The sequence below is a fragment of the Parasteatoda tepidariorum genome, chromosome 6, assembly GCF_982258835.1.
Source record: "Parasteatoda tepidariorum strain Cologne lab strain chromosome 6, Ptep-v5.0, whole genome shotgun sequence".
Classification (NCBI taxonomy): Eukaryota; Metazoa; Arthropoda; class Arachnida; order Araneae; family Theridiidae; genus Parasteatoda; species Parasteatoda tepidariorum.
Genome location: NC_141760.1, coordinates 66,380,315 through 66,407,636, shown reverse-complemented (window position 1 = coordinate 66,407,636; position 27,322 = coordinate 66,380,315). Strand labels below are relative to the sequence as shown.

Sequence of the window (27,322 nt, the reverse complement as noted above, 5' to 3'; positions counted from 1 at the left end):
ATGGACTCGACATTTGGAAATAGAGATAAGATATTTTTTTCTACACCGATTTCATATTTTGTTAGGATGTGTCTTAGAAAAAGAACTTAGTTTCGCAATGAAATAAAATTGTTGTCAACTCACGTAACTCTACGACCAGAATTGGATAAGAAAGTCTGAAGGAATGGAAAAGATATACCTCATGATAGATAAAGAAATTTAAATTGGTCTTCAGACTATATCATATATTTGATGAATGCAAGCCAATTTGTAATAAATAAATAAAAAATACTAATAAAATTTAAGCAACACATATTGGATTTGAGTTATTAAATCAACGAAAGCGTAGAATAAAGCAGAAAGGAAGAAAAAAAAGTTAGGTTTAAAATAGTATTAGGGGAACCAGAAAGTAATGTCCTTTCGGTGCATTTGATATTTATTATCAAGATTTTATTTTTAATCAATAATGTATTCACCCTCGTTAGCAACAACCTTTCAATGCCGGATCGAAAAAATTGAATTGGTTTCTAAGACTAACGAATGCTTAATGCGCCGAAACGACCTTACTTTCCGGTCCCCCTTACACATATATCGCTTAGATGTGTTGCTGTGAAAGATCAAAATTATTATGTAGCGATAATTTCATATTTTGGTGAAAGTCAGTATTTGTGAAATACCATTATTTAGTCTAAACCGAGCAATCGCCCTCAATATTATAAAAAGAAAAAATAAGAGTGTAGAAATACTGGACAAATATATACTGTTTTATAAAAGGCAATGACCATTAGCCGTAAAAAGTCAATTTCGGGAATACTCACTCCATGATAATGAATACTAATATTTATTTTTACCACATTTACCATTAGATGTCGTTGCTATTAATAATTGCCTTTTATTATTGACAATAGACGGAATAGTGCGTGATGCCCATTGCCCAGTATTTCCTTTTTTTTAAAAAGGTTAATGCCTAATATACACGTACATTGCATGCATTGATGTTTTTTCCATTCCAACTCTTTCGAATTTTACAAACATCAAATAAATATTAATTTATCAACTTAATATTTATGTAGTAAATAAACATGGAATCGAATATAACAAATATTTTGGATACTTACCTAGCGAATATGTGATTCGCCTCATTTTAAGCAGTCTGAATCATTAAATGTCTTCTTAGTTAAGAGTTATATTTCAAAAATCAACACACCAATGTTTCTTTTCTAGTGTAAGGAGTATCCAAGAATTATTATCAATAGGTTTAATGAGAAATTTTTTTAATTTTATGGTCAAAACTATCCTTGTACGCAGAGAATATTAAAATAAGTTTAGCTATCCATTTTCAAATCATTATTAATTTACAATATTTCTTGTTGCAAATTCAATTTTATTGAATGTATGATAACTGTAATGTATTATGTAAGAATTGAATTTATAGTTAAACATTGAACAATATTTTTTTTATCTAATTGTATTACACTGTAGTATATTTTTTGAATATTAAATTGAATGAATTAAATTAACCGTAAACTGTATTAACATAAATTTCGTAGATAGTTTCGTATATAATGCTCAGCTAATGTGTTTTAACATTTGAAAATATTTACTTACAGTTTGATATGAATTCCTTTCACTATTAAACTGTGTAATAAAAAGGGAAAAACATATTAATCTTAGTAGACAATTATTATTGATGCCAGATGGCTGAGCAGTAGTGTTCTCGTGAAACAGGTCTTGGGTTTGATCCCTTCAGTGGGTCGATAAAATGAGTACCAAACATTGGGACTAAAAACTGGGGGTTCCGCGTTCGGCTGACCACTTAACCGGAACATCTACCCAAGGTCAAAAAAACTGAGGTGGGAGCAGTAGGCCTTGGCCCTCTATGGGATGTCGCGCCATTGAGTTTATTTTAGTAGACAATCATTATAACTTGTAAGACATAAATAGGTACACAAGTTTTAATGAATTTCATCGTAATTCATACGAAGCAAAAATGTGTAATAAATGGCGTTTTAAATTGTCTTTTTTTATGAATAATTTATGTAATTAATAATGTATACATTGTTTATGTTTTTTTCTTCTTCTCTTTGTAGCAATGGTTGGATCCAAACAAATTTATAGTGAAGCAGATGAAAGGTACGGAATTTTTGTTTAATTTACAACAATTTTGAGTTTAATGTGTTGTATATGAAACAGCAATTTTCAACAGTAGAAATTTTCGATTTTATTTTTGTATCCAGGGATTTTCTCCTGAAAAAAAACGCCAAATGAAAGTTCAATATAAATGTTCAAATTTATGTAGATCATTTTCCTAAAAAAAAGAAGAAGAAAAAAAAAAGAATTTTCAGCGATGTTTTTTTTTCTTCAAATTCTTGAATAAAGTTAATTTTTTAGAGATATCAAAGCTTAGGTAATTGCTCTGTTGCAGTAATTCAGATCGTACACTGTAAAAAAATCCGAATCGAATTATGGTATAAAGTACCGGCACTTTTTGTGCATCATCTGTAAAATCCATTTATTTTACCATAAAAAATTTACGGAATTTACTTTAAAAATTACGATATATCAGATTTTTTGTTTCTTAACATGTTCCGGTAGAAGTGGATTTTCACCCTGAGTGCTGGTACCTTTCACGGTAATTTAATCCGGAGTTTTCACTGTGTATACACAAATTAATAAAGTTAAAGACATGAGATGAATATGTCCACAGACGTAACCATCATTTCCACGGACATGACGTTTCATGTCCATGGAATCTGCAGATGTGTGCGCGAGATAAAAATTTCAACATATTGTCAAACAATCATTTATTGATTTAGAAAACATAAATATTAAAAAAAAAAAAAAAAAAAAAAAAAAATTATAATTAGACATTGATTTTAGATGAAGCACAATTATTATTAAAATAGTTTTAAAATGTTCAAAAAAGTTTACTTTTCTTCATTTATTCATTTCCGAAATCAATAATTATTTTAGCAACGGATGCTACTGCTATACGAAGCTATAATAATATGCTTTTCAAATTCTAACTGAACATTTCCCAAAATAACTCAGCATAAAATAAGAGAGAATATAAAAAATCTAGAAACTGACATTGTATTAAATAAATTTATAAAGTAACAAACAAATTATGGTCAGCACAGCAAAGAAAAATATTAAATTACTCATTCTGATCAATGACATCAACTAAAGTCAAGATTCTCCTTTTCCAGACATACGTAGGTTTACATAACTAAAAAAACTTCCTTCCAACCAGCTTTTTTTTTCCTCGATTCCAAACAAGAATGTTAAACGTTTCTCAGAAATAGATTAAATCAATAATTGGGATGTATATTTTTTATTTGTAATAAAAAAAAATCTATGTAATCCTATTTAAAGTAAGCAAGTTTATATTATTTCATCAATAGTATTATAAATAACATTTAATTATGTTATCAAAAGAATGCGATTTGCTAAAAGGATGGATTGTGATATTAAGTAAATAAGGAAATGTTCTCTCAAATAATTCAGAAAGAACTGTTTTTATTATTATTTTTTTCTAAACCACCTTTGCACTTGTTCTGTCTACCATCAATCTCTTCCTTACACGCTGGACTCTTCAAGTAATGGATGTACTTTTATTTTTACTGACCAAGGTTAACGATTTTTTCTTTCTTCAGGTGAATTTCAGATTTATCTTCCAATCTATGATGTACACCAAAAATTCAGAAACTTTTTGTAATAAACGAATACACCCAAGTAATAAAAAATAAAAACTTGTTGTTTTAGAAAAAAAAAATTATTTAACTACATCCCTGATTTATTTTTACAAATAAGGATCGCAGAAATAAAAAAGAATATGTGTGTAATTCAAAATGAATAGAAATGAATTCGACAAGCTAAATTCGAAGATCAAACAAGTTATAACGAACCTAGAAATACAAATAAATAAATAAAATAACATTTGCCTTTTGCATCGTTCGCAACAGGGGTCAGCTACCTTCCCATACACATATAAGTAAACAGCATTGTTAGAAAAGATTGTCATAGTTATTATCCTGTCCAATTTATTTTAACCAAACAAGGTCCCCCTCGATTTGATATATGTTTCAGCGTTTTTCAAAATACAAATAGAAGGGAAACATACTTTCATCAGACTCTGATTATTAACTGTGTTGAAAGAATTTAAAAATAATAAATTCAGAAGGAATAAGAAACTAAGTATTTTCATGAAACTGTGTCTTCATAGGCGAAGAAAAAGAAAGAAGGAAAAAGTAAAGACAATTGCCTTGGCGGCGCAAAGTCTTTAAAAACCCTCCTATTAAATATATATTTGATTTTTCTTCACACACTTTTTACTTTTTTAAATTAAAGAATCCTCCGAAGACTGTAGAACCACACTTGTAAAATGTTGGATTTTATAGTGGTAAATTCTTCTTCTGGTTTGGAGTCCATTCCAGCAAATTATTCTTCTGGTTTGAGTTTATTTTAGTCAATTCTTCTTCTGATTTGGAGACAATTCTGGTTAATTCTTCTTGTATATTCTATTCAGCGAGAACTAATAGCAAATGTAAGCAATTGGCATTACCTTTGGCTAATTGATGCCAAAATTTTGGCAACTAGCACTAAGCTGTCTAATAGTAAGAAAGAAAAGAACTGACGACTCAGTAAGGAACTAACAGATGAGGTAAAGTTGGTGATAAACAGCAAACCTTAATTAAATTCACTCTCAGTTCTCGCTGAACAGAATAATGCGAAATAATGCGAAGTCTGTTATGGTAAAAGCCACGAAGCCATTATTTACAAGACCTGAATAATATTAAAATATTTCCATTATTAATAATAATTAACAATATCCTATTTTTAAGTAGGAAAACATAGTTTCCGAGAAACTACATAGAAAGTTTTTATTTTCCATAACAATAATCACTTCAAATTTTGTTGTTATCGTTAAAACTAGGCTTCTCAAGACTCTAAACAGAAATGAAATGAAATTGTCATCACTTCTATCCAATTAATTCCTTTGATGCTTAAGTGCATTCGAATTTATTCCATCACGGAATTCGATTGAAAACTATATCGATTAAAAACTTAGCAAACGATATAAATTTCAAAAACTAAGAAGGAACTCCCTGTGCGAAATGATCTGCAGCTTAGTATGTGAGATTTATGATTTTACTTCCGAGTTAATTTTTTCCATGTTTCTCGAAATTAGTCATAGGGGACTGGACGCTTCATTTTCTTATGTATCTGGGGATTTTATTCTCTATTCCTGTTTGAATGAGTTTATAAATCAGTATCAGGGGCAAACGAGGCCTCCGGGAAACGGGAAGTTATTTTTGTGTAGCAAAAATACTCTTTATAGATTTATCTTTATTTTTCTGTATCGTTGTCTTGCTTTTGTTTTGATAGCAGTTTTTTGATTGTTCTATTTTTCACTGATGTTACTTTTTTATATTTTTTTATAGGAATGGAAACTTTTACTCTTTATTTTGGCGTCAAGTTCTATGCTTCTGACCCTTGCAAACTTTTAGAAGAAATAACTAGGTAAAATGTTTATTTTTGTTTAGAGTAATATTTCGTTTTTTGCTATAAAACTGTATAAAACTAAATGCTTCACAGAGATATTTATTTTGAATAAATAATCATAAATAGTAACAATTTCGTAAATAATGGTAACCAAATTACTCCTAAGAAGTTATTTAGCATGCCTTATTTTATATTAGATTTCAATTTCAAAAAAATAAATCCTATGGACTTATTTACATGCGTAAAAGTAATTATAATTACATTTTTTAATACTTAGTTCAGGTTTGACATTAAGCATGTTTTTGGTAATTTCGGACCTTCTCCATTCATTTCAGCAAAAAATAAGTAAATCGAAGCTTCTTTTTGCTTACCTAAATCTGTTTTTTTAAAAGTTTAACTTTTCAACCAAATTTTTTTTGTTTATTGAAATTTGCAAGAGATTCTTGACGATAAAACGAATTCAATTTTTAACGTAAGTATTGCGTATTGCTTGTCTGCAACAAATAAGAAAATCACAAATTTTTAATCTTAAGTGCTTACTTATTATGTAACCGGCTCCATGTATAAAAAATACAAACAGTGCTTTATATGTCTTTTCTTAGTTCCTTTTTACTTCGTTTCATTATCGTTAATGTATAGTTGATCTGAATGGTGAAATATGGCATTTCATTAGCTTTATTGATAAATTTGAGCCCATCTCAGAAGACAATAACAAAACCTTGGTGGCGAGTATTTTGAATAAAACTAATTACGTTTTCATTATACAAGTGAATTGCAATTAACCTATTACAATTCGTAAAATGGAATTATTTACAGTAATCAATTTCTCTCTAATTAAGATAATACGATTACTTGTAATCAAAATTATAATGTGATCAAGATTATATTTAATTATCATCATTTGTAATAGTAGTTAAAATAATTGTTATAATGATTACAATTGTAATTGCTTATAATCACGATTAAAATAGCAATCGGTAATTGCAAATGCGTATCACAATGAAGAGGAACTAATTACTTACAATCAAGTATGTTTTATTTAACTCTGCTATTGGACATAAGGTATGTAAACTCAAAGTAAGTTGGCGTACTGTACATTTACAATATTTATAAATCTTAGTAGATGAGTATTAAGGACAAAAATCGTATGAACGAAATTTTATGAGGACAAACTAGTGGGTCGATAGAATTTATCGTAACCATATTGAATGTATATGCAACACTACGAATAATAACTTGGATACATCTAAAATTTTTCAAATTAATTAAGTGAAATCTTAAAATCGTATGTATAAGCATGATCTAGCTTGACCGTTTTTTTTTCTTCAAGATTTTCAAAAGATTCGAAATTTTCTTTTCGAACCAAAGCTGATGTATAAACAAAAGGAACATTTTATATGCTTTTACTTGAGCTTTTTTAATACAGTATACACTATAATTTACAGTCAAAAATGATGATTTGCATCACAATAAAATTTGCGTGTATCTTTTTTTCATTTTTTTCTATCAAACTCTATGAGTCATTAAATAAGACGTAATTGTTTTTTTTAAAGCCATGTAAAACTTTTCATAATCAGTTAAGCAATTGTCAAAACTGACACGTCCTGATTGGAAAGTCACGTTCTATTATTTTGTAAGCACATTTAAAAAATTATTAATTATCACCTAACAAACGATGGTTTAACCTCTTCTCTATATTGACCTACATTTTTATTGCAATTTAATTCTTTGCTTCAATCACAGCAGAATGACTTTCCCTACCTTTCCAGAGACTAAAAGGACAGAGGGGTTAAGACATTCAGTAGCTTTTTCAGAAATTTCAGTCAAATGCACGGTTTCCGTGTTGCACTTGCGCTGCTGGCGAAATCGTGATAGCAGACGCCTCCTCTTCCATAATTCTTCCGGAATACTCAGACAAATTAATTTCAAATCTTTCTCTTTGAATGTTCATACACCCTCAGTGTGTATCGGACATTGGCAGAAGTAACACCAAATAAAGCCAACTCGATGAAATTATAACTTAGCTCAGAATTAATTTACATGACTAAGTATATGAGTCGTGATGTCTAGGGGGGGGGGTACCTTTAACTTTGTTTACGTATTTGGGCATGAAGTAATCCTTTTGTTTTAAACTTCTGTTTTGTAATGCTTATTTTTCCACATTGATCAAAAAAGGTAAATACATCGACTAGGCAATTTTCTGCGCATTATCATTATCCAAATACATAACCTCCAGAGAATTTCGCGTTGAACAAAAGATATTTATTATTCGCATCCAGGTGGATAAATAATAGATTGTTTATTTTAAAAATCACCGAGAATTTTGTTTGAAGATTAAATCAGTTAATATAGTTTAAGTAGGAACACTTTATTGCAAAGCTTTTATTAACTATCATAATTAAATATTATAATTTAACATTTTCATTATTATTGACAAAAGTTTCGAAATTTAGATTCATGAAAGTGGCGATAGCATTATAAAATTGATATCAAACATAACTATGTGTAGAACTGTAAGTATTATTGTTACGAATTACGATACGTAAAAAAACGTAATGTTAGAGACGCTTTTTTTAAAAAAAAATTTTTTACGAAAATGGATTGTAAATATCGTGAATCGATATATCGGGGTTAATATATTGAATTGTGACCATTGCAATATAAACATAATTGTAAATATAAACATAGTTGTAAGTATAAACATAACATAACAATATAAATATAACTTTTCGCAATTTTTTATAAATTCAAATATGTAGAAAACTTACAAAATGGCATCTTCTTTTATTTCTAATATTTTACATTTATCATTGTGTTCATTGAAATTACAAAGTAACTGTAAATCTTATTGTTACGAATTACGGCACATAATTAAAGGTTATACTCGAGACGCGTTTTTTAAATAAACAATTGGATTGTAAATAACGGCGCGTGGTAATTATATTGGATCGTGGCGATTGCAATATAAACATAAATGTAAGTGTCAACAGAACATAGCAATATAATTTTTTTTTTTAATATTTACTAAGTTCAAATATTATATACTTAAGAAGTTAGAGAACTTGAAAAATCATATCATTTTTTATTATTCTTAATATTTTATATTTATCATTACGTTTAAATTTTGTAATTATTAAAATTGAAATTAGAAAGTATCAATGGATATCATTGTTAAAAATTACTTTTATGAAAAATTTCATTTAAAATTTCATTAACAATTGATTTTAAAACTGTTTTAAATTTGAGTACAATAAAAATTTGTAAAATACCTGCAAGACAAACTAATACTCTAAAAATTTTATCGTATAGCCGCGTTCTTTCTTCCGAAGTACATTTGGCAGGAAAAAATTTGATTATACTAAGAAAATTTTTAAAATTCCGTAAACATTAACTGTATCCCGTTAAAAGTGTGTCAGACTAACATTGTTATGAATTATAATTAATTTCCGTTGCAATATTAAAATGCCTCTAAAACTTTTATGTTTTAAGCTTTTAGTCTTTACAAATATTTGTCGGGTCGGTTAACGAACGGTAATGGGCATATTGGATTTAATAGATTTCTCTTAATGATCGCCCTTAATACAGATTTTTAGAATTCCTGTCAAAAGATATTCACATTAGGAGTCGCAAATCAATATTCAGGGGTGGAACAAAAACGTCATCGAAATTCAGTGATTAGTGACTGAGATTGAAAACATCAAATCTTATTTGAGTGGTAGAGAAAGCTGAAAGATGATTATTAAAAATACCTCCAAGTTTCATAAGGTAGTAAAACTAGTTTTGATGTTTTTTCTCCGGTCTTCCTAAATAGGGATCTGACAGCATTTATATTTCTTCTTCGCTTAAATACTAATTCGCAACTCGTTTCATAGAGAGGTTTCATACCCGTCGTTGAACAGCTGACCCAATTTTATGGGTTTATGACAACTAATGTTCAACTCCGTAGCCTTGTAATTTTGAACCCAATCCAGAAGACAAGGGAACTCCTGGATCGAGTATTGGGAGAAATTTTGCCTTCGTGGAGGATTTTTTGATGGAGCTAACCCGCATTTGCGTTACATAGAGAGGAAGACCACAATAACCTTCCACGGTTAACCTGACAGCAAAGGGACTGTAACCCATGATCCGTCTACCACTGAGGATATTATACGTCAGCACTGTGGTCGGTGCAAGCCGGAATTTGTATCGACTGGGATTCGAACCCTCATTGGAAGGCGAACGCTCTATCCCCTGAGCCATCGCAGCTCGTTTGTGAAGTATATACATTTTAGATTCTTTATTTTTGGAACGGATTCTAAAAATATATATTAGCTGTGATAGTTAACTAGACCTTCGGCTTAATATTAATAAAATTTCAACTGACTGATTGGAAAAAAAACGGAAATACAAATGAAGAAATAATTGTGACATGAACACTATTTGAGATAAATGTTCGTTTTTTCAATATTTTTGAAAAGGTGGTAAAATATAAAGGCGTGAAGAAAAAAAACAGCAGCGATTATTTTTAATGCTATTTGTCTTTTTAACACTTCTTCCATAAATCATCTCCATATTATGAAGAACATAAAAATAAGCAGAATATGTTTTTCACCCACACTAGAAAACATGCCGTAATAACAATTTATTTTCTCATTTATCTTCTTTTAACTTCAAGTGAAGTTGTTACTGCCATTCTTCCTGTAAAATCATTATTGTTATGAGACCGAAGTGGCTTCGTGCGGTGAATTCTTAAAGGATTTCGGTTTGTCATAAATTAAGCAGTTACAAGTGTGTGTTATTAAAACGAAACACATTGTGGGCAAAAATGTATACAATGCTCAAATGATTAATTATGAAGTTTAAATTAATTTTTTAAAAAAATATGTGATAATAAAGATTAAAGGTTAAGATTGTATTAAATATTGTGCTTTTAAAACTGACACTAGTAATTGGTAGAAAATTATTTTATTATCAATGAAATCCCATAGAAGATGAGATTTACTAAAGTAAAGTCATGATTTTCCTTCGACTGTTTTAAAGTGCCATGAAGTATTCCTCTTTCTATCATTAAAAACGAAAGCTATTTTCTCCTTTTGTTCCTTTCTCTTCAGAGTAGAGTTCAAAATTACTACATTATCGCATTTAATATCTATCCTAATATTTAAAAATTTGAAAAACATTGGAAATACAGAAAGGAACCATCCAAATATTACTTTATTTTTGAGAGGATGGAATGTTTTATATCTTTAAATTCAACTTAAAACAATTCAATTAAAAAATTTTCGCAGTAATATTTAAACCGATCCTGAAATAAATCAGTAGCATAAGTTTTCTGTGAGTATATAAACAAACTGTATTCAGTACAGTCATTCTTATAGGCTATCTCCTTTTCCTGAAAAATAAATGCAAAAAGTAAAATCATTTTAAAATAACTCAGCGTGCGTATATGTGTATATTTAATTAATGTTGATAATGAAATAATTTTTTTAGTTACATCATTTTTAAGATGTTATAAATCTTTCGAAAAATTATTTTTTAATGCATGCATATTGATTTATCGTTGCTATATCTATTTATATTGAAAAGAAAATTGTCTGGCGCAAACTTCTCAGGCAATTTTAAATACATTTTGAAGCGGCGATTTTTTTTTAAAAATAAGAATAAACTTACTATAATCCTATATACTGTTTTATCTTATTTAAAAACTGTTTTTTGATTTATGTATGAAACTAAACTTTTAAAGTTCATAAAATAGTTTAAATTATATTATTTAAATCACACATAACACGATTTTAAATAGTTGACTTAATTTTAAAAAAATCGAATCAAAATTAATTTTTATCTCTAACTATGTCTCACTTGTTTGTGTAGAAGAAACTTATTTCCCCCCCTCAAATCACCCTCATTTCCCTCAAAAAATGAGGTATGGTGCATGAGAAAAGGAGTTTTGATGCATTATTTATGATAACATAACAAAGCATTTAGTAAAAAAAAAAAAAAAAAAAAAAAACCTTGAATATTAATTTTTCGTAAGAATCACCCTTTCTTGCTATAAGTACAGAACTGGTTAGAGTTACAGTAAATTTCTAAAAGAAAGGTCTAAATTTGAATAATCCTTTATTTGCAACTATTACGCTCATTCATTGTAATTTTTTTAGGTACCAATTTTTCTTGCAAGTCAAGCAAGACATTTATCAAGGGCGATTGCCGTTGACGTATGATCTTGCTGCCGAGCTTTTTGCTTATTCCATACAGTGTAAGTATTTTATTAATTTTCGAATGTTTAGACGATTAGGATATTGTAACTGAAAAGTGGCTAATATTCATACTTCAGATGATTTAAGAGGCTCTGCAAAAATTCACTATACCGGAGAGTGGACGTTTTAGTCGTTATTTCCTTACATAATCGTAATTCATAAACAATTTATTAATAATTACTCAGTAATTTATAATTTTTTCTAAGAAAATTTAGAATTCAGTTTATTTTTTTTTTATTTCCACACAATGCCCACCTACGTTAACAGTTTGTCAATTCAGGCATTTTACAGAGATTTGTTGGCCAATCTTTCAGAGGCTCCATATTAGGTGGGCCAACGTTGCTCACACACACTAAGGACAGATAGATGGTACAGAGAATGAAAGAACATTCATGCGTTGCCCGAGATTCGAACCGAGAATCTTTCCGATGCAAGGCCAGTTCCTTGACCCCTATACAGTCCGGTCGGCAGATTTCAGTTTATAAATAAATGGATTTTTAAATTTTTTATATGTTTGAATATAAAATAGTTTTACCAATTTATAAGAACCAATCGGCAGATTAATAATTTTCAGCAAATTAATATGTTGACTAAATGTATTTAAAAATATATACTAAACATTCTTTTTATACACGTTAACCCCAGTTTAACGTATAAGTTGTAAAATAATTATATATATATATATGTTGAGTGAATGAAAAATAAATTGAAAATTATATCACGGCACTAATGTTCGAGGGAAAAAAAATTCATTTCAATTATATAAAAATTCACATTCTTTTTATACACTTTAACCCCAGTTTAACGAATAAGTTGTAAAATAATTATATATATATATATATATATATATATATATATATATATATATATATATATATATATATATATATATATATATATATATATATATATATATATATATATATATATATATATATATATATATATATATATATATGTTGAGTGAATAAAAAATAAATTTAAAATTATATCACGGCACTAATGTTCGAGGGGAAAAAAACCCATTCAAGCTTTAGAAAAATATATTTAAGCCGGGAAAAAAAAAGCTATTTTTCTAGAAATAATTTTAAAATTAAAATACAGATTAAATAGAAAACCGAATAATCTTCAAATATATAAGCAAGATTACAACCATTTATTAACGGTTTCTAAGGTACCTAATGTTATCTCTCCTCCCGCATAGCATTTTTAAAAGGATCAATGTCAGGCAAAAATATAGCATAGATACGGCCATAATTGTGCAGATTCAGAAATAACGCGGAAAGAAATTAAAAAGAAGATGAAAATATAAGGTAATGCATTAATGCATTTTTTTTTCGAAGTTCCTTGATTATGTAATTGGATTATTGAATGAAGGTTTTACGAGCAACTTTTCATAAACCTTTGATCACACCCCCTGCTGCTACTCTTTTTTATAAGTAAAAATAAATAAATAAATAAAAGTTACGTACTTTATTTGTATTTAGCTAGCAATTCAGCTCCATTCATTGAAACGGCAGTATTCGTTTAGATACGAAAAGGTGAACAATCTACTAATAAAAGCGCACCTCAATCAGCATGACTTATGATTTTGGCGAAAAAGGTTTTCACCGAATTTTTATTTATTGTCTTTGAAGGAACGCATTTCTTTTTTTTTCTTTTTTTTGAAACTTTCCAAAGAGAGGGAAGAAAACTCTTAATAGGTAGGGGAAAACTTATGGTCTTTCTTTATATTTTTGGACGAATATATTGCTTTTATCGGTCAATAATAAAAATCTTAAGTGGAAATTCATGCTGTGTATTTTATTTTATTTCTAGTTTTACTTTTAAGGGGAACGGAGTTAAAACGTATTGGGGTCTATAGTATATTTATTTTCGAGAAGTTTTTCTTGTGGACAGCAATTTTTACTTCATAATTAATGTTTCATTTAATAAATTAAAAGCTTTATTGAGACCAATCGAGACGCATTTTAATTGTGTCGTGACATTTTTATTTTATGTATTTTTTTTATTTAAGATTAATTAAGCCTAATTTTTTTTTAAAAAATTTAATTTGTTTAGAATTCTAAAATTCTATTTTTTTACGATGCTTACAATTATAATTTTCTTTTCTTAAATATTGTTTTGTTTATAATTCACGAATTTTTACTTAATTTATTTTCTTTTTTACTAGAAAATGCTTTGAAAATACAAATCTATTCGTTTTTTTTTTTTTTTTGTTCTATTTTGTTAGTAAGCGTTTAAAGAATATTAATGTGTAAGTGTGCTTTCTATCTATGTATATTTTGTTAGAATGCAAGAATTTGTCTCAAACTTTATTAAAAAAATATTAATGGTTTTTTATGTGCATATTTTTGTTTATATTTATTTAACAAATAAAAAACTTTTCTGGCTCCAATAAAGACATGTGGTATATTTCATAATTTTTTATATCCCTGAAAGTATTAAATTTAATTAAGAACAATTAAATTTGTTTTCTCGAAACTAATTAAACTTAAATTTGTCTTCAATTTTACAAGGGAAAATGCTTATAAAATGTAAATGTAATTGTGCTGGTTTGTTTAGTATTTAATTTGAAAATTTTGTTTTCTTTTAAAAATTGCATTTTATTTTTGTTTATAGTAAGACTTTATTTATTTTTCATTTCTAATTTTTCATCAAAAAGGTATTGACAAGAATTTTAAAAACTATTTCTATATTTATTTATTTATTGTTGATTATTGATCAACAGCGGAGTTGGGAGATTATGATCCAAGACGACATTTACCAGGCTACGCAGCTGAATTTAACTTTTCTTCTAACCAAACAAAAGATCTCGAATCAAAAGCAGCTGACATTCATAAGACTCTTAGGTAAGTATTGCTTTCATGCAATGTATGCTTTAGACACCTGGAAACTTTAATTCTGTTTTATTATCTTTTTCCTCTCATCTTTCTATAAATTCTATCCGAAATTTATGAAAGCAGAAATTTTTTCAATACATTATATATATTATTTTATTTAATTAATTGGATCGAAAGATTTAATTATTTCTGTAAATACCAGTAGCACCTATTACCAAAAAAAAAAAGGCATCATTGGCGATTTTTAAGGTTCTTTGAATGAATAAGTACATTTCTTCCTTAATTTTGGCTTTTTAGTGCATGATTTATTTCTTTTTATTTCAATTTCTTTCAATTGCAAATGATTTTAAGTCATTTAATTTTAAGGAAGTACTTTTCAAAAGCGTAGCCATAAACAAATTAAACACGTGGTTTCAGATAACTTTATAGAGATATTAGCACAGTGACATAGATCATCATTGAGCTTATCTGATGTAAGGAAAAAAATATTAACGAACTTGGGGAATAAACTCCCTTTTTGATTAAATAGAGCTGTAAGCTTGCTTACACTACTGATATTATCTTTGAAATATTTGAAGGAGAAAAAAAAAACAATATCATCTAAAGTTTAATTTACAACAATGGCTAACTATTCCAATGAGAAAAATACATTTTTCAAACGTCTCTCTCGTATATTAGAAATTTTTTAACGATTTTTAGGGCCGTTGGATAAAATTATCCCCTCTTGCACTTACTGTCCAAATTTAACAAACGATTTTGGAGTTATAAGAGACGCACACAAGCTCCTCCCTTTTTGTTATTATTGATATAAATCCATTTTTTCTTCCGGTTTTGGAAACAGTCCCTCAAGAGAAGAATTAATCATAATGAAATGTCAACTTTTTAAAAAAAAAAGAATTACTACGCAAGTCCTTGATGTGAAATAACAATTCGTAAGACAACTTGTAACCTGTTTCTTTTTCATAAATCATAGAAATCTAAAAACAATAAGCTAAAAGAAGTCATCCAAATGCCACTATTTAGGAAAGACAAGCAACTTATTTTTGTTCTATTTCTCTTTAGCGGTGCAGTTCCAGCAGTGGCGGAACTTAGCTTCTTAGATCGAATAAAATGGCTGGATATGTACGGGGTTGATCTTCATCCTGTGATGGTAAGTAATGGCTTTTGTCTTGATACCACGCGCAACTAATAAATCCTGTAATGATAAATGAATATCAGATAGCTGTATAAAAGCTTTTGAAACACATCTATGACTTTTCCGGGGCATTTATTGTTCTCGTATGGATTTAGTTTTTATACAAGAAGCGTAATGTATCATTATTAGGGAGTATTACGATGAATAATATAACAATGTGATTTATAACATTCTATAGGGACTGTTGTGATTTTATACACCCAGAGTGCTTTTGATAAATATTCCTTGCAGATTAGAGATTTAATCATTCAGCTTGTCGTGATCTTCAATTTTCTGGTTTCCTCGAAGTCGAATCCCCTTGCGAAATTTTATCCTACCAGTTTTATGAGGCACTTTACCTCAGGGTACAACTACAATTTAAGTGTGAATGATTGCAAATAACGTTTTGAAAATAAAAAAAACAATTGTATCTTTGCAAAAACATATAGAATTTAAAATAACTTATTTTTAATTAGGTAAGGTAAAAAAACCTTAGCCGTGAAATGTGAAGATCCATGCATAGGCACTACCATTTAACTTTTCGTATACTTTTTTTTCTTCATAAATACATACTTAGCTTTTGTTTCCACACTGTCTTTTAATAAAAGAAATTATAACTAACGTAATTATTATTACAATGTGGTGACAGATAAATTCTGTTTTTTAACAATGTAGATACATTGTATCTGTACTGTTCGCGAAAACTAAAAACTTTACATTGTAATAACTTTTGATCTGGTAATCGGATCTTTACGTAGAAATATGACATTTCAATGGCTTGAGGAATCCAGCTCACGTTATATGGCTCATTAATTAGTGCAGGCGATAACATACTTTATCTGAATTAACATGGAAATTTCTTTGATGGTTTTGTATTTTTGATCCTGAGATAAGTGTGAAAATATGGTCTTAAGAGCACTCTATATACTGCGGAAGAAACACTTTATTGTAAATTCTGTTTTACCCAAATTAGTATTTTAAATTTTAAAGTATGTTAAAATAAATCTGAGGTAATCCAAGACTAAATAAAAAAAAAACTTAAAATTCTGAATTATTTTTCTTTCAAAATATCATAATGCAGACTAATTACGGCAGGTATTCCTGTCATAATTTGTTTGCATTCTGACAAAAATTTTCCATCATTTAAGTCTTAAGGGTTCAGAGAGCTGGCCTCACATCAGAAAGGTCCTCGGTTCGAATCCCGGACAAGGCATGAATGTTCCTTCATTCTCTGTACTATATGTTCTTACTGTGGGAGCAACGTTGATCCACCTAATATGGTGTCCCTGAAAGAGTGGCCAACAAATCTGCCCTACTGATACCTGACTGACGAGTGTAAATTAAGTGGGCATTGGAAGAAAAAAAAACACTTAAGGGTTTATCCTTGATTTATCTGAACGCGGTTTTTTTTAATACTTTAAATTTTAAATCACTAATGTAGAAATAATAGAATTTGCCATGTAGCATTTTTCTCGTGGTATAGAGTTCTCTTAATAATTTAGTCACAAAGCAAGTTGAAAGATGAATATCTTCAACATGATTTTTTTCTTATCTTTTATGTTATTTTTTTCTTTTTGCGTATTTCACAGTGTCTCTAAATATTATAACGAAAATCAAGCGATCTTTGTATTCTGTGATAAATAATTTATACACATATTTTAATACAAAAGATATATTTTTTACTATTTATAATTATTATTTAATTTAATCATAAAATTTTTTTTTTAATTTTTTATTATTTAACTTATTAAAGAGGGGGAAAAATCATCTAAATTGTTAGGCATAAAAATTTAACGTTCTCTCCACAAATGCGTAATTTTAAAAAAAAACGCATTTAATAATATATGTTGAAATCCGAAAGTTAAACGAAATCGATTGAATGTTTCCTGAAAAATAAAAATTTAAAAAGGCCTTTATTTTTAGTTTGTTCCTTGAAAATATTGAATCAATTCACTCAAATTTTACATTTAGAAATAACCACTGCGCTAAAAATCCTTAAATACTAATTAGCAAAATTTATTTTCTTATTGCACAAAATTATTTACTACTAAACAATGATAAGTTCCTTAGTAAAACTCAAATAATTCTAACGGCATAAATAAATTTATTTTATAAATGTCTAGCAATTTGACAAACTACTTAGTACACGCATTATTCTCTTAATCTTTTCAGGGAGAAGACAGCATAGAATACTATTTAGGATTAACGCCAAGTGGTATTCTGGTGTTGAGGAATAAAACAAGAGTCGGAAACTATTTCTGGTGAGAAAATGATCATTAAAAAAATATTAATATCGAATTGATATATTATATAATTGTTTACTTTTGCATAGTGTGTTTTTTTCTTTTAAAATTGCATATTAAACGAAAAAAATTCTTTATGTCTCAATATTTCTAATAAAACAAAGATTTAATCTTTATTTGCCTTCAATTAAATATATTGAAAATCTAATGGAAAAATTCTAAAGACCAAACTTATTTCTTGTAAAATTCTAAATTTAATTTGCAAAAATAACCGACAGTGACTCACAAAAAGTCAAACTTTTTTTTTTTGCGCAAAGAAAGGGGATTTCTCTATACTCTACAACATTATCAAGAAGTATATTTTTTTGTAGAGCAAAATGATGCAGTTCTTTATAAGTATTTCCTTCGCTAGATTTCTCTACTCGTAATGTGTACTTGTATTCGGTTTAATATGCACGCAATGTGTACATAAAAAAATTTAAAACTAATTATCTACACTCACATTTGTTAGAAAGGTTTTCGTTTGAACTTTCATTAGAAAGTTTTAAAGTAACTTCAGTAATATAAAAAGTAAGCGGAGATTAAAAGCAGAAGAATTCAGATAATAACTTATATCTTCAGTGATTAAAATAGTTTAAATTAAAACTTTAAAGCGTGTAGTGTAGTACATTCACTCTATTTTTTTCGAATTTAAGACAATTGTTAAAAATTGAAAACGATTCCAAAAATCAGCTGTTTTTTTTCCAAAATAAAACCGTTTGAGTCACAAATTGTTCTACAACAATAGATTGAAAATTTATCAAAATTTGAGTGCTGTTTTTAACATATGTCTTCACAGATAATGTGAATGCCAAGTTTTTCAATGCAATATTAGATGCCTTAAAAAACTATTTAAATGAACAACATGAAAAGTATTCTCTACCCATGAAATGAACAAAGCTACAAATGAAGAAAATAATTTTTTTTTTACTTTTATATGAGATCGTTTTATTGCAAAAACCGTTAACAAATTTGACATTTTATTCCAGTTTAACTTAAAATTAATAAAAGCGAAAAAAAAGAAAAGGAAAAAGAGTGTTTTAATTAGTAGAAAAAAATTATTGATTCTTTAGGGAAAAAAAAAAAGATTCTTTATATAGTAGTAGTAATATATTCATATGTAGTTATATTTTTTCTTTCTTGTTAAGATTGAAAATTTAATATAATCAATACATTTATGAATAACATTTCTTACAGGCCAAGAATAACAAAAGTTTATTATAAAAGGAAATATTTTATGATAAAAGCTAGAGATAAAAATGTAAGTACTTAAATAGTTAACTTAACAATTATTAGAACTCAATTGAACTGTAAAAAGCATAAGAAAATCAAACCATTTAAACTTAAATAATTTATCTCTTTTAGAATGAACAGAATACATATGGTTTTGAGCTACCTAGCAAAAGAGCATGTAAACACTTGTGGAAATGCTGCGTAGACCATAGAGCATTTTTTAAGTAAGTAAAGTTAAATTTATTGGTTAAAATTAAAAATAAGTTTTTTAAAAATAATTAATATTAAAATGTGATTGCGAATAGTAAATTTCCGGATAATTATTCACTTTTTATTGTTACAGATTAACACAAGTTCGAGAAGTTCCTGGACAAAGTGGAAAAATTGTTGGCATCGAAAACAAATTTTATGGGTAAGATTAAATGGAACTTATCATTTAAATAAGGCCCTCATTACATGATTATTCTTAGATTTTACATACATATATTTTAGGGGGATAATTTTTTTCTTCTCTTAATATAAAATTTTGCTCAAAATATCGTTTGCACGCACGAAGTACTACATTAAATACTATATTGAAAATATCGTTTGCACGAAATAATTGATTCATATACCCGCATTATTTAACACACATGATGTACTTTTATTCAAGATATTATCCCTTTTATCCCTAAAATAATACTGAAAATCAAAGATTTAGTGAATGAAAAAGCAATAAATCTTAACCGCTATTATTTGTAACTCGTAACTGTGTTCACTTAAAAAAAAATGATATTTTTTAAGTCTAATTAAAAGTTTCTAGTGTATATCTTTTAGTGTAATCTATCCTTAATTATAATCAAAACTTTTAAGGATTTAATCCTTCCCTTATTTTCTTTTCTTGCAAATTATAAACTATATTTTTAGCGCAGTAATTAAAACAAGCGAAATGGGGCAAAATTCTAAATTTGAATCTACCAAACAACAATATTTCTTTATTATAATTAAAATTATTATTTTTTATTTTGAAGAAATAGGTTAGACAAAAGTTCGCAGTCAATGAACAGTAAATCCAGAATAAGACCCCCGCCGACTTTTGTCCGAGTTCCTAGTCGTCGTTTTAATAAAAGACTTGGACAGCCAGACGGAGCTGATGGTAAGTGAAACTATTGAAATAATAATTAAGCTTTTTTGTTATTATTATTATTATTATTAATATTATTATTATTTTGTTACAATTGCAAGAATATTTTTAATCAAAAATGCTATTAAAACTTTTTAATTCAATTATTCAAATTTCAATAAAAGCCAGAAGTGAATGCTTGAAGAAAAATGCTGCTTAAGGGAAACTATTTCTTAAATTTGGTAAAGATAATTGTTTATGAGTTAACAATATTGTTTTCCTTTATTGAGTTTACGGATTAATATTAAATTATATAAACCTAAGTTTATAAAGCAATAAAATATATATTTTTTTAGAACATATGTATGTATAAATTTTAATTTCCTAGAGAAAAATCATAGCCGGCAGTTTATCTCCATATCGGATACACACACAAAAAAAAATTCTTCTTTTTTTTGTTGACAAACTTTAAAACCATCTAGAGAATTGTAGAGAGATTTTTCATAGCGTTACTTGTTTCCTGCTAACGCTATTTGAGTTTTGCAGAGCATGCGCAAAATTTTACGAAAAAATTGCAGTATCGGTTAAGGGAAGAAAATAAGTTTCACGTTATGGTTAACGTAAGATAAACGCTATGCAAAATCTCTCTAATTTGTTTCTCATCTATCCAGCTTTTGTTTCTGAAATTAAATTAGAAAAACTAATTTTCTCTTCTTGAAAAACATGTAGATTTATGTGTGCTAGGGGTTGATTATTTACACAAATTAGTTTGGCTGGCATATACAAATTATTAAAATCAAAAATTTTCAACGCACATTAAAAAAAAAAGAAAGTTTTAACATCAACATAACGACAAAAATCTCAAATTAATTTTTATAGATCATTTTGAAAGCAAGATTTAGTTATTTAAATAAAGTAGGAATACAACTGTTGGTATCTATAGTACTTCAATAAAATGCTGCTGGTGTTCAAGACCCTGATGTACATAGAGAGAAAGCATAGGATGATCGCTATATGGGACTCGTTGTTTGTGAATCAAATGAAATAATATATTGTCAAATAATGTGTAGCGTATATCCTGCTTATTTGCATGACTTTTTATGCTAAAACTCAAAATTTGAAAGGAGTAGATAAAATAGTTTCCTAGAAATAATAGTTACGTTTTTTTTATTGTTACGGCAATTTTTTCCTTTGTTTTATTAAAAAAGCTTTTTTTTTTTCATGTGAGAGATTTTGCGTAAAAAGTTACTTTGATAAACATGCATTTAAACATAAAAAGTTGCACTGATAAACGTGCTTTTATACTTTGGGTTGAATATTTTTTATTAAGTGTAATTTTTTGCTCTTTATTTTTTCATACAACGCGACGACTCTGTTCAGAAGTTGCCTTTCGAATTTGTGATCCCAGTTCTTTTGTCTAAGTCACGTTTTTATGCCACCTCTTACAGTCTTCACATCGTGGTTAGATATTTTAAAAATATCCTGCATTTAACCAGTCTAGCAACACTTATTCCAAAAGTATTGCAAGCAACTAAAAATGTAAAACTATTTGCTTCTGAAGGTCCACTGTTTCATAGCAACCACTATTTTTTAAAGAACATAGAGTTCAAGTATTTATTAAAATTTTATAATCTATAAGCACAGTAGCTAATAGGTTGCCTGTCTAAAGTTTTAGTCAAAATTTGCTGTGCCCACCGAAAGGGTTAAAATACATCTTTGGGAAAAATAATAATAATGCATTTGTTTTCTTTTCAAAGCTGGAACACAATCTAAAGAAGAAGGAGTTAAACATATTCTGGAACCCACTAACATCATGTCCCCATTGCCACCACATCCCATTATGATGTAAGTATTTAATAGAATTAAATTTAAAAAATACGTCATTTTACATCGTTTGATTTTTAAATAAAATTGCTTTATTCGTCAATACTTTTCGAATTTTAGCCCAGCTCTCCATAGATCTACTTCAGTGCCCACAGTCGTACCATCTCCATATAAAGTGGTACCAGCACCATGGGACGATCCGAGACTTGGGTAAGTGAAAAAGATCGATTGATGTTCTTTTTATTTACAATCATCGTTAAGAAGCCATTATTTACTGGCAAACGTTGAGTGGATGATACATGATACTCAATAAAATTCCGTAGCTTTATTTTAAACACACTTCATAAAGCACGGAGATTCTTTAGTCAAGCATCCTGCATGACAATTGCTTTCGGGCATTTCAAGTAAAAGTGTAATTCAAGTAAAACATATAGTTGCCTAACGATTGAAAACTATTATATCTTATCTGCGGCTGAAGAAAGTTTATGTCAACGCTGTCGTCGGAAGCAGTAAACGTCATCTTTGAGATTCGTACCCAAATCACTTATGCCAGGTTCTATTCCCCGAGCAATTCAAACCAAGTACCTACCGAATTTATTTAATAGAATTGTTAAGAACAATTTACTGTGATGCACATAAGCTTGAAGTTAGTGAATATTTATCAGAAAGTCTTGATTAAATGCTCGCGTCATTTTGATGATATAGTTTCTCGAAAATATTTTTGTCTGGTGGTGAAACGAAAAGAATGGCTTTCTACTATCAAAATGGTTGCACATTTTTTAAATTTATTTCTATTGTATTTATTCTTTATTTAGAATCTTTTTTTCACCATTTCAATTAAGAGTTAACACAAAAATAAGTGAGAGTGTAATCAACGAATTAATATTACTATTTATAATAACAGCTTTTAAATGTTAACTGAGATAAAACAAAAAAGGAACAATTAAATAATAATTTATTTAATATTAAAAAATTGTATTTTTTCCCCATCTGATTCTAATGATTTGGCTTTATATTCCTTTTCCTTGACTGACAAGCGAATCTTTACAAGCGCATTTAAAAGTAAGAAATTGGACAATAGCTGATGAGTTTTTCCGATAATAATAACATTTTAATGTGATGACATTTTATTTTACCCCTTAATATCGTTTTAATGCCTGCGGATAAGAGTGGCTAAATCATATTTTAAAGTACCAATATGAAAGCAAAAAATAATTTATTCGTTTTGATTCTAGTTCGAGAGGTTTATACTCCAGTTGCACCAATCCATCTCCGAGATCAGTGAGAAGTGCGGGAGCACTGCCCTCCCGTAGATATCCTCTTCATGGCAGAACTGGATCCATAGAAAGTACAAATAGTTGCGATTACAGAAAAAGGAAGTAAGTGAAATAGTATTTTACAAAATTTAAATGCTGCTGAATATAATATCAGATACAGGCGATCGCAACGCTCGAATACGCCATCTGGGGAGAAGACCGGTTCCATGCCTTTGACCCTTCCCCCTTCTCTCTCCTCCCCTTTTCAGTTGTATAGGAATATCCTACGATATTTTTCCTTTTCTTGATATTTTTTGTATTTAATTGTTAAAAATATTTATAAAAATTTCCATGACGCTTTCTCTTAGAACTATGTTTAATGTAGTTTTCAGTTCCATATAGTTTCCTAACTTAAAAGATTTTAATCTATTTGAAAATCAAGACAGAAGCTAACGCACTTCCTTCTTCTATGACTCTCCACACGCTAATGGTGAAAGAAGTGTTGCCATAGGTGTAGAGAGTTTTGCTCTATGCCACCTGTAGCCCATTTCGACCGCCAATACTAGAAAATTGCGCAATATTCATGAAAATTGGGCAAAAAAATAAATGAATAAAATACTAAACAGTAAGATACACTGTTGTAAAAATAAGCTTAACTTTGGCGGTTGAGTAACCGTCAGCGAAAACGCGTTTGTCTCATTTTTGCGATGACTAAGTAAAAATGCTCTTTTTTTTCTTTTTAGACACCATAGCAGAAGACAGTCAGACAATGAAAGCGAGGTTTCAAAAACATCCAGAGGTTCAAAATCGTCCAAATCTTCTCGACAAAGTCATAGGAGACACGGGTAAATGTTTGCAAATATTAGTACTATTATAACAATTCATTTTTACGTGAAGTCTAAGACTATTGCTATGAAATAGGTCTCAGTCAGGAGATGGAAGTGATTCAGAGCCACAGCAAAGACATAGGCGACACAGTAGGAGAAAGAAGTAAGTAAACCTTAAATCATCATGTAAATTTTCTTAAATGTTATGAATAAAAAAAAAAATATGATTTATAAATCAGAGAATAATCCTTGCAATTATCATAGGTAAATATTAAACACTGAAATTTAAAAACAAAAGGGCGGGCTCGTGACTTTTTTTTTTCTTCAACAGTGGATTATTTTTAACTTAATGGATTATCAGTAGCCATAGGTCCTGCTTCGGTCCCGCGGTGGACTGATTGTTAAGACACGGTTCCCAGAAGATCACCGAAGTCAAGCATCACTGGCTACGGTCAGTGTGCGAGTGGGAGACCACTTGGATCAGTCTGTTTAGGGACCGAGGGTGTGCGGTATGGGTCCTCGTTAAACTGTTCTACCGTAAAGTGCTCGACTTTGCGTGCAGGTCGTTGGGCTACCGAAGCGGGGGTGCAATCCCCTCTGCAGAGGATCAAAATTGTGATGGCTTGTCTTCGGATCATCCTCAGGGATGTTTCCTAGACCGTCGCCAATAGCCCATTGTGCAGCTCTAGTGTGACGTAAATTAACTACAACAACAGTAGCCTTAGGTTCATTCTTATTTTATTAAATAAAATCATAAGAGTCCCGCAGTGGACTGATCGTTAAGACACGGTTCCCAGCAGATCACCGAAGTCAAGCATCACTGACTGCGGTCAGTGTGCGGGTGGGTGACCACTTGGATCAGTCTGCGTAGGGACCGAGGGTGTGCGGTATTGGTCCTCGTTAAACTGTGCTACCGTAAAGTGCTCGACTTCGCGCGCAGGTCGTCGGGCTACCAAAGCGGGGGTGCCATCCCCTCCGCAGAGGATCAAAATTGTGATGGCATGTCTTCGGATCATCCTCCGGGATGTTTCCCAGACCGTCGCCAATAGCCCATTGTGCAGCTCTAGTGCGACGTAAATTAACAACAACAACAACAAAATCATAAGACCCACGGTGGCTAGGGGATAGAGGGTTCGAATCCTAGTGAAGGCTGGTCGACACGAATTACGCACCCAGATCGCACCGATCACAGTGCTGACGCAAAATATTCTCAGTGGTAAACGGATCATGGGTTAGAGTCTCCTTGCCGCCAGGTTAACTGTGGGAGGTTCTCGTGGTTTTCTTCTTCATATAAAGCAAATACTGGTTAGTTCCATCAAAAAGTCCTCCACGAAGGCGAATTTTTCCCAATACATGACATTAGGAGTTCTTTTACATCTGGATTGAGTTCAAAATTATAAGGCTACGGAGTTGAACAATGGTAGTCGCAAACTCAAAAATTGGGTTAGCTGTTCAACGACGGTAATAAAATAAATAAATATCATGGAATTTCTTTCAGGCATGGAAGCACGTATGAGTTGGTTGATTCTGAAGAGCAATGGAGAGAAATTCAAAGACAGCAAGAACAGATACAAGCAAGGTAATGCGATCAAATATAAACAACTAAATTCATACCACTATAGATATTAAAACGTAGTTAATTTATACCTTATAATTTAATTAATAATCTATATGCTGATGAGAGAGTGATAGATAACGATAGATTTGTAGAGATATATAGAGAGTGATAGATAGAAGATCATAGATTTGCTTTTTCTAGTTTTGATTCTAAGATAGGCTTTAAAATATTGCATTCCATTAGATGATGCCATATGCAAGAATTAATATATATATATATATATATATATATATATATTGAGATTTGTTTGTACTCTGGTAATCATAAAAATAAAGAAAGAGTTGTCAATAACGATCGCGCAATATTAATACAACCTCATTATTAATTTGAATAGTTGTCGCGTTGATATATTTCCAAAAAAGACAAAATCAAATACTTTTAGATACAACTGGAATTTAGAAGACTTGATAATTTTTGAATCATGTTAATTAGTGTATGATTATGTATATATATCATGATCTCATTTTTTCCAACTATTGTCTTGATCATTTAAGGCAGTGATATTAAAATAATGATTCCATCCCAGTTGTACCATAGTAAACTGCAAAGAGATAGCCGGTTACATTATTCAGATTTCAGTAAATGTGTACTATCGAAGTTATGATTTAATATGTTACCAAAATTTTTGACATTATATTTAGAACTCGAGAAGTAAAATCCAGTATTCGACGAATCGCCGTTTCATTAAGAAATGATGTGTGCTCAACTATGGTTGCTAGAATTAGCGTTTCCAAATGTTGTCTAGTGTATTTATCTGTTCCATATATATTCACCCTTTATTATAACAATAATTTTTCTTGACCGCGTTAATATTGAAATCTTAACTTATTGGTAAAAAAAAAAGGGAAATTATTTTAATCAATCTGAAAGCAAATTAAAATTCTAATATATATAGTAATTTAAACATTTACAATAAATTAATAATTCTAATTGGTTTTTCTTATTTTGCATTCTTAGAACAACGCAAGCAGCAGTTGTAAGAAATTTGTCAAAAAGGAGAAGTGGGTAAGAATTTCCAGTATTCAATTTAAATCATTCTTCATACTCAAGTTATTATTTTGCATTAATTTCATGAAGCCTATGGATGCTATTTGTCCCTATATTTGCTGTCTATCACTGACACTTATACCATCATTTCTGAAAAAAACTTGCAAAGGAAATCAGCTTTGCCCCTAAGAAAAAAATTATAATTATTTTGAAAAATTATTATTAATGCTAGTTCAAAAAACTTTTCCTATACTATTTTAAAAGTGCCTTAGTTCATTGGTAAAAATTTTTTGTTTGAAAATTTTTAACACAAGATATAAAAAGATATCCCAATAAAAAATTCAATTTTAAAATTATGACAAATATTTCACATTTTATTCATTTATTTTTTTGTTATTAATTAGGTATTTGAATTTTGGATTAGAAACAGAATCAGAATCCTAGTTCCAAAAACTT

At 29.1% G+C, this 27,322-nt stretch overlaps 1 protein-coding gene across 3 annotated transcripts in view; it reads left to right on the top strand.

Annotated features, from left to right (window-relative positions):
• The window catches only part of LOC107448451 (band 4.1-like protein 4A), a 158,717-nt gene that overhangs the window by 118,116 nt on the left and 13,279 nt on the right, over positions 1 to 27,322 (top strand). For 2 of the 3 annotated variants that reach the window (XM_087165986.1, XM_087165987.1), the window contains exons 3-19: positions 2,070 to 2,112; positions 5,424 to 5,502; positions 11,622 to 11,719; positions 14,452 to 14,572; positions 15,626 to 15,713; positions 17,910 to 17,998; positions 19,217 to 19,280; positions 19,385 to 19,476; positions 19,596 to 19,664; positions 20,263 to 20,387; positions 22,112 to 22,199; positions 22,299 to 22,388; positions 23,414 to 23,557; positions 24,178 to 24,279; positions 24,356 to 24,424; positions 25,760 to 25,840; positions 26,837 to 26,884. In XM_087165986.1, the coding sequence (XP_087022112.1) occupies positions 2,070 to 2,112; positions 5,424 to 5,502; positions 11,622 to 11,719; positions 14,452 to 14,572; positions 15,626 to 15,713; positions 17,910 to 17,998; positions 19,217 to 19,280; positions 19,385 to 19,476; positions 19,596 to 19,664; positions 20,263 to 20,387; positions 22,112 to 22,199; positions 22,299 to 22,388; positions 23,414 to 23,557; positions 24,178 to 24,279; positions 24,356 to 24,424; positions 25,760 to 25,840; positions 26,837 to 26,884 (1,490 nt within the window). The remainder of the gene's footprint in view (positions 1 to 2,069; positions 2,113 to 5,423; positions 5,503 to 11,621; positions 11,720 to 14,451; positions 14,573 to 15,625; positions 15,714 to 17,909; positions 17,999 to 19,216; positions 19,281 to 19,384; positions 19,477 to 19,595; positions 19,665 to 20,262; positions 20,388 to 22,111; positions 22,200 to 22,298; positions 22,389 to 23,413; positions 23,558 to 24,177; positions 24,280 to 24,355; positions 24,425 to 25,759; positions 25,841 to 26,836; positions 26,885 to 27,322) is intronic. The other variant, XM_087165988.1, reaches the window with a different exon arrangement.